This window comes from Trifolium pratense, linkage group LG4 (assembly GCF_020283565.1).
Source record: "Trifolium pratense cultivar HEN17-A07 linkage group LG4, ARS_RC_1.1, whole genome shotgun sequence".
Lineage (NCBI taxonomy): Eukaryota > Viridiplantae > Streptophyta > Magnoliopsida > Fabales > Fabaceae > Trifolium > Trifolium pratense.
Window position 1 is genome coordinate 13,468,880 of NC_060062.1, and position 8,725 is coordinate 13,477,604.

General features: G+C 33.4%; 1 protein-coding gene across 1 annotated transcript; it reads right to left on the reverse strand.

Annotated features, from left to right (window-relative positions):
• Positions 1-4,088: 4,088 nt before the first annotated feature.
• LOC123923235 lies at positions 4,089-7,237 on the reverse strand. The gene is made up of 3 exons (XM_045975919.1): positions 6,298-7,237; positions 5,140-5,673; positions 4,089-4,377 (listed from the first exon to the last, which is right to left on the reverse strand). Exons 1-3 carry the CDS (start codon positions 7,078-7,080, stop codon positions 4,267-4,269), a joined length of 1,428 nt encoding a protein of 475 aa, XP_045831875.1. The 5' UTR covers positions 7,081-7,237; the 3' UTR covers positions 4,089-4,266.
• Positions 7,238-8,725: the final 1,488 nt, after the last annotated feature.

Sequence of the window (8,725 nt, forward strand, 5' to 3'; positions counted from 1 at the left end):
GGCCAGATTTCTAGCCATGATTAAGTGCATTCAAAGTGTATATCCCATCATGTCCTTGTGTAAATAATAGTAGAATCCAACCTCTCATGAAGAACAAACATATACGTTTCAATAAACTTAGGTTTGAATTTCCTGTTGTAACTGTTGTTATCCGAAAATTCGTACGAAGAGTTCGAGAAGTTATTAAGGGCTTTGAATTAAGGCAATCATCGAATAGGGTGGAGTTTCGAGCGATATGGCCTATCTAAGAGTCATGCATCAAATCAAAGTTCGAGAGGATTAGTCAAAGCGCGCCAAAAAGAAGATATTTTCCTCCAAGATTCAAATTCAAATCAAGTCTAAGCAGGAACGGTTTTGTGGACGTGGCCACGTTGTGGGCAAGTGGAGATCGAAGGACCCGGCCAATACGGAACAGTTGCCAAGATATTTCTCAAACTCTATAAATAGAGAAATTTTAGACTGTTTTAGGGAGTTCATTTCCAAGAGAGAAATACACTGCCTAAAATAGAAATACATCCGTATGCTTACACACACAAAAACAGCAATAGGATACACTTCTTAGCACATGTTGTAGAATCTTGAACGATGTATGAACTCAATTTATAATTCGAGTACATTTTCCTTTTATTTGTACATTATCTTGTGGAATCAAGTTCGTGAGCGCACGATTTACATTCACAATCCGAACCTTTCGTAAACCAAGTCCTAGATTGCTCATTAGATTCATTGTGTTGGAGTGGAAAAATATCACTTCGTTATGTTAATATACCACTGTCAACAACTGTGTCATGCAGTTACAGCTCTCAATCGTCCGATTTAAATAGACGATTGAGATCGTTTTACAATGCAAGTGATTTAGACCGTAGAATCTAAAACCAATTGTCTAAATTTATTTATGCGTGAAACTATTGTTTACGGCATGAAATCCTGGTCCATAAACTTGGTGTTTGGTGGACTATAAATTGATATGAACAACCATACCAAAAGACCCACTATTTCAAGACGAATCTATCAAACTACACTCTGCCTTAGATGGATCTCATTCAAGTGACACTCAACATCAGAGGGACTCTACAGCAGTTCCTGCCCAAAACATTAGAAAAAGCAAGTACTAACTAAAATATTATAATTGAATTTTATCAACAAAAAATATTTTAATTGAAATTCATGAGTCATATACATCTTTATCAAAGATTTAGATTTATCATTTTTTACAATGAAAAAAAAGGAAATATAATATTGAAAACACATCCTACTAAGCTCCAAATATGACTTAAATGATCGATTCATCCCTGTAAGTTCAGGGATTTTTGGTTTTCATCCCTGTATTTTTTTTTGTTTTAAAATAGTCCCTTAATGTTGAAATCCATTTTGTTTTAGTCCCTAACGTTAAGTGCCGTTACAAAAATGATGACGCAACAAATAGTGGGTTGACGTGATAATGTGTGACAAACGATGATGTCATGTCAATAATGATGCTTAGTCATCCACTTAGAAGGACCAAATCCAAAAATAAAATTGCAGAGAGGGACCAAAACCAAAAAACGAAATTAAACCCAAAAACATATTTTTCTTCTTTTTCTGTAAACCCAAAAATGGACTCATATTTTTTATTTTTCTAAATCCAGAAATTTGTGTTGAATATACTAAAACGATATTTTCTTCTTCTTTCTTCTCCCCAACCTAAAATTCCATAAAACTCTTTAACCAACAAAAAATTGAGTTTCCTGATACACAATTTATTTTGATTTAATCAAAAGATCATATTAATTTACTAATCACCATCTTCAAAATTTGACATGAATTTTTAATCAAACAACTTTATATATTGTAAAATTTGAGTTCCATTATATCCTCAAATGTCAACCAAAAAATTCACAAACTTTTAAGATAAAATGACTCATTTTTAGTCCTTTTTTTCTTTTGAATCTCTCAAATCGTATCCATTAAAACATGGTTTGCAATTTATGGGTTCATAGAAATAAAAAAAAAATATATATATATGAGTCAATTTATGAGTTTAGAGAAAAAAGAAGAAAAATATGTTTTTGGATTTAATTTCGTTTTTTTGGTTTTGGTCCCTCTCTGCAATTTTATTTTTGGATTTGGTCCCTCTAAGTGGATGACTGTGCATCATCATTTGCCACGTCACACGGTGCCATGTCAGCCTCTGCTTGCCACGTCATCATTTTTGAAACGACACTTAACATTAGAGACTAAAACCAAAAAGATTTACTCATTCAGGGACTATTTTAAAACAAAAAAAGATACATGGACGAAAACCAAAAACTTACCAACTTACATAGACGAATTGATCATTTAATCCCTCCAAATATATACTAGCTATAACTGGATAGCCTATCCAACACAAAACTTCCAATTTAATAGCATATATGCATGCTTAGCTTAGCTACAAGCTAATGACTCAATGAGATTAGCCACTCCCACACAAAACTACTGCAAATACTCCTTGATGCCTTGATGCAAGCTTAGACTAATTATCAAATATTTAAATACTCCTTGATGCAAGCTTAGACTAATTATCAAATATTTAAAATAACATCGAAGCAAAATAAAAATAGAATATATAAAATGAGAATTGTATCTTGAATTAAAGTGTTGCCCTTCATTCTTTTAAAAACTTGAATTCATCAATAAATTAAATCAATACTAAATTGTTAAAAAATAATAATAATAATAATCAATTTTAATCATTATATTGTGAGCAAGAAATTCACTTCAATCTTGGGGCTGTGGCAAGGAGTGTCACGAAAATTTCTCAACGCACCTCAACATTTCTCCCCCACTCCCTAGCGCACCTAAAAAAATTCGGAAAATACGTTCCGAACTGTTTTTTAGTGTAAAATTTACACTATAAAAATTTCGGAAAACGTTTTCCGAATTTTTTGGGGAGTGGGGGAGAAAGTGGGTGGGTGCGTTGAGAAATTTTCGAGTGTCACCGCTTAAGGCCTATAAAAATAGGGGCCCAACTTTTATTTGAAAAAAAGAAGCAATTATGCCTCAACTATCAGGAAGCAATTTTCATTACTGCATTGGGCTGCATAAATTCCAGGTCCAGTATATTCAAAACTAATTCAGTTTTGTTTTTGCATTATTTAGTTTCAAGACCCTTGGATGTGTGTGTAAATCATCGATTAGATTTGTTTCTGCCTTCTATTTTCTGATTTCTATCATTTGAAAGACTAAGTTAGAGATTGCTGATTAACAACCTGAATTTGCTGGGAGTTCCAAATAAGCATTTCATCACTGCCAAGTTAGCACCTATGAAACACGGACACGACAAAGATACTGACAAGTTAACACCGACAGTAATTTGAGAAAATGAAACAGTTCAATGTAATTATTAGTATCGGTGTCCGGTGTCCGACACCGACACGTGTCCGACACTGAGACATGCCTAATCCAAAGAGTGTTTGTGCTTCGTAGGTTAACACTCAACACTGGTGGTGGATACCTAAGTCTTGGTGAAAGAAGATTCTTGCCGAGTTGCTCTGAATGGATTCAGTTCTGTTGAGTTAAATTTACAAGTGAATCACCTACGGATATGACTGATAAATTGTGATATTTCTTTAGGAAAACACAAGAAGTACTTAAGAGTTAAGACTGAGTGTACCTACATTGTTTTGGGATATCTTCTGTTTCGGACTGGTTCAAGGCACATTTCCATAATAAACTATTAGACAGGGTCAGCCCCAATCACTAACGCTTGGATGGACCGTCTCATGGGCACGCCTACAATGAATCTAGGCCGAGGCCCTTATCCTAACCTTCAAATGAGGCATGATCTAGGGGAAGGTTGTAGGACCTAAGACTCTAATTTGCTCACTGTAAATTCTAACTCATGATCTAGACTTAGGTATGCACTATTGTAAACACTAAAACTTCAAACCACCGAGCTTAGTTGATCAACGGTCCACCACCAACGACCCGTATTCACTCTTTCTGGCCAGATATCTTATGTTTGAAAGAATCATCAACCATAACATTGAATTGTGCATAATTTGGACCAAAGTCATGTAAATAACTTCAATGATTTCCTAACCTTTTGAAGAGGAACATGGTTTTCAGATGAATAAAGTATCATATTGGAAATTTGGAGTTTTATTAATTTTAATCATGGATCACCAACTAATCTATTTTTTTAATAATTTCTCGTCATTTACAATCTCATAACCTAAATGTAGACTTGATAGATTATATATTGGATTAAAAGAAACAACACTTGGTCACATCATAGGCAACACTTCAGTGCATATAAATCAATTCTTCATCTTTGCATTCTCTAACAGCAATCTCCATTTGGTCACCAGCACTAGAAGGCAATACATCACAGCATTGCCTTCTTGGAGCCTGCAACTGAATTAAAAAAAAAAAGTTTATATCAGATTATTGCCAATGTTAAACCATGCTCCTAAAAACCATGAAAAAAATATTACAGAGTCGTTTACTTTCTAAAACATTATCAAATTTTACTTTCTACATAGGTGATTGAAATGAAATATAGTTAACCAAAGAGAATGCATTTTTTGTTGTCTTAACCTCTGGTTTTCAGGGAAAGGATTCTTGATAATCCCGAGTTCGGCGGAAAAGTAAGTAGAGTCTAGCCAATGATTGTTGAGTATGGCTCATATGCATCAGGAAGAGGATTGGGGGCAGCCCATATGGTCTTGGCACAAATGTTTTGGGGGTACTAGCCCCGCGGTACGATTCAGGTGTATAGTTGTTGTTATTTGGACCGAATTACTATTATAAACACTACCTGTAACATTGAAACCCTAAGTCGGAGACGTACCCACCACTTGGGGAACTCCGTTATCAAACGTCTTTTGTTCATTGTTTACATTTATTCCTTATTTCTCTTTTGTTACTAGTTGTTCCAACAGTTTCAGTTGGGTTTCTATCTCGGGTTCTCCTGAATAATTTGTATTTAATTGAAACTCATTAGCTACTTTAGTCCAACCAGAAAATGCATTTCTAAAAAATGTCAAAAACATTCAATCTATTCTTAAAATGAATTTCAAAAACTTCCATAATACCTACTCTAATGTTTATTTTATCGGTAGAAACAAAACCAAGAAAAAAAATGAGAAGTAAACATATACATATAACCATAGTTACCTGTTTGATGCCAAGGTTTAGCTTATGAGTGACAACTTTGATAACTTCAACTTTCTTTGGAGACACCAAATTCTTTGAGCAATTTTGAAAAGATCTCTTATAATAGCTACTTATGAAACCATCATTACCAGAAGAAACACTATCAAAATAAAAGATAGTAGATCTTTTACAAGGATCAGAATGAAGTGGTTTTGTATTAAAAGTATATGCTTTTGCCAACATATTTCCCTTTTTCCATTGCTTGAATGTTTCTTGAACATTAACAACTTCAGGCAAAAACATATGATTTGGGAAAACTTGAACAGCATAACCCCATGAAACTGAAATTGTCCATGAAAACCTTTTGTCATAGCAAATTGTTTGTTGTAGTATTCTTTGAGAATCAACTTTTGCTGCTTGAAATAAATGTTGGAGGGCTTTTGTCCTTGTCATGTTCGGAAAGATTGGTTCTGTGTAATCTGGATGATGTAGTGATAATAACGGTGTTACTGGATGTGATGCTAACAGGCCAAAAGTGTTTCCAGTCAAATCAACCTATCACATTTCATAACCACAAATTATACATTAATTTAGGTTCATTAAAAGGAAGAAAAACAGTGCGCGTTGTAGGCGCCGAATAGTTTAGTTTATATCAATGAAATTCTAAAATGATCTATGAAATCGAAATTTTTCAACCACGCTACATTAGTCATTCAGGTCAATTTTTGAACTAAATTGACCTGAACTAAAATGATTAGCGTGATTAAGAATTTTTAATCTATGGTATCCTATCGGGCCAAAGGTGTTTCCGGTCAAATCAACTTATGGTTATGCCATATCATAACCACGAAAACAATGCATTAATAAGGTTTGTCAAAGAAAAGAAAAACAAAGAGCGCATCATAGTCATCGAGCAATTCAGTTCATTGAATTTTTTAAATGACCTATGAAAATGAAAATCCTCAATCACATCACATTAATCATTCAGGTCAATTACATTAAAAAACAAAAAAATGGCTTACCTAAAAAGACTAATGTAAATTTCGTTAATTTTTAAGACCAAATTGTTCAATATCTACAATTTCATAGACTAAATTAACTATTTCATCGAAAATAAATTACTCGTAATTTTCAGCATTTCGAACTAATCATGATTTCAATTAACTATGCCTTAATTACCTGATGAAAACCTGGTTCATGTGTCAATCCAACACCAAGTTCTGCTAAGCAAGAGTAAACCCTTCCATCACTTCCATAGAGATGAGGGTATCTTTCCAAACAAGAATCAAAAACCTTAGCCAAAACTTTAGCCAGAGAAGAACTTATAGCAAAACCAGCACCACCAAAAGCCATTCCGAAACCAAAAATCCGATTTTGCTCATAAATCTCGGAGTGTGCACCAATATAATACCAAAGCTCATGATCATATTTAGAAAGAGTCTTCACTAAATTCTCCGGAAAAAAAACCGTATCATCGTCTCCAAATACATACCACTTCACATCCGAATGATTCAAGGCAACCGTCTCTGCAACAACACGCGCCACGCGTATAGCTGATCGAAGTCCACCTTTACAAGTGTATTTAAACCGCGAAGTGTCTTTCGAGACACAAAGTGGCGGAAAAGAAGAAGGGTCATCTTCATTTGGAGGTAAACTATCCAGAAACACACAACCCTTCATTGCATTGTTGGTTTTCCACCATAGTTTCACATAATCTTTTCTCTTTGTCCATGAACTTTTGCTTGAAGCAATACCAAACACAATATGATCTAGAGTTGTGTTTGTGGTTGTAATTATAGACACATCTTGTGATGAAAAATTATGTAAATGTAATAATAGCTTTGAATTTGAAGTACCTAATATTAATATTGTTGCAAGGACATAAAAGCCACAAAATGAAGATGTTACTAATATGAAATTAATCAAAAATTGTGTTTTTGTGTGTTTCTGAAATAACTGCATGTTAATTCACAAAGAAAATTTTGTTATGTTACTAATATGATGAAGATGTTACTAATATGATGAATATTGTTATGTTTTCTAATGATGTAGAGTTTTCTATATAACTAGACAAAGTACTACACCGTGATTAACGGCTTAAGAAACATAAAACATGCCTAAGGTTTGACGTTTTATGTAAGTTTTTTTTTTTGTACCATAAATTTTATGTAAGTTATAATTCCATGTGTAAAATTAAGGTAAGGTAGGTGTATTAGAAGAAAATAATGTCTCTTCCAATTAGATTTTCACGGTTGGCTAGTTAGTGACCAAAGTCATTAGATATTAGTGAAGTACTTGAATAAATATTTGTTGACTATAGAGAAGAAATGTTTGGTGTGGGAGATTTAGGTAGGTCACCAATCTAGTGAGGTCTACGGTTTGGAGACTTTGAATTGACTTTTCATAGTATCCTTCTACATTTACGCGGTTAGCATAATAATGGTTGTATGATCAAAATCAGATGGTTTAATTTTTATAAAATCTAAAATATCAAATTTAAAATATGGATTATTTGATTTTGATCTATCGACTATCAACATACTGACGTTAAATTTCTTACTTGAGGCAATCAAAATCCTAACTATTCAAATTCATTGCATTCGAAAGTATATGTAATTAACCAATCGTTAGTTGGTCTAGTGGTGATTGACGTTGGACTTTGTAGGGATGACTACGGTTCGATCTCCCGCAACTGATATAAGGAGGAGGCTGAAACCACTTGATGCAAGAACTGACTCCCGAGCCAGATTAGACGGTGCAGTGGACCGGATACTGGTGCTGAAAACAAAAAAATATATACGTAATTACACGCATAAATTAATTTAAGTCATTAATTTGTGATTAGTTTGTCGATTCACGTTATACACTATACAATCTACATTGTTGGTTTCATCAAATAGACAAGATTAATTAGCGTGTCACATATTTCGATCCAACAACCATCAATATACTGATTGCGTGAATGCGTTGAATTTCTTATGTGAGGCAATCAAAATCCTAACAATTCAAATCCAAATTCGTTCCATTAAAAAGTACACGCAATTACACGCATCACGTTATACTTTATTAGTTATCTTTAACATTCACATCGTTGATTTTACAAGAGATTAATTAGTGTGTAACACATTTCGATCCAACAACCATCAACATACTGACTACGTGAATGTGTTGAATTCATAACATGAGGCAATCAAAATCCTAACTATTCAAATCTAAATTCATTGCATAAAAAAATACACGCAATTACACGGATCACGTTATACTTTATTAATGATCTTTAAATTAATAATCTACACCGTTAATTTTATCAAACAATCGGGATTAATTAGTAGGTCACACATTTAATAATGTGTGAAATCCAAATACTAGCTACTATTCCTTTCTCTAATAAGGTTCTTGGTTTGGCCAACAGCCCCAAGAAATACGTGGCTTGTGTTGGTTTTGTGCAAAAATTCAGGCATGATAACACAAATAAGGTTTTACCTGTTTGCTACGGCTTTTTTGTGCTTTTTGTTTTTTATCATTTGGCCTGACTTTTTTTTTTTTCTTATTTAGAGCTTATGCAAACAACTTATGCAATTTTTATATATTATTATAAGTTTGTCAA

Excerpts from the sequence above, each read along its gene's own strand:
- LOC123923235 (XM_045975919.1), bottom strand. The coding sequence starts at position 7,080 with ATGCAGTTATTTCAGAAACACACAAAAACACAATTTTTGATTAATTTC. Across the intron at positions 5,674-6,297 it reads ATGAACCAGGTTTTCATCAG|GTTGATTTGACTGGAAACAC; the intron begins GTAATTAAGGCA and ends GAAATGTGATAG. Across the intron at positions 4,378-5,139 it reads TAAACCTTGGCATCAAACAG|TTGCAGGCTCCAAGAAGGCA; the intron begins GTAACTATGGTT and ends TTTTTAATTCAG.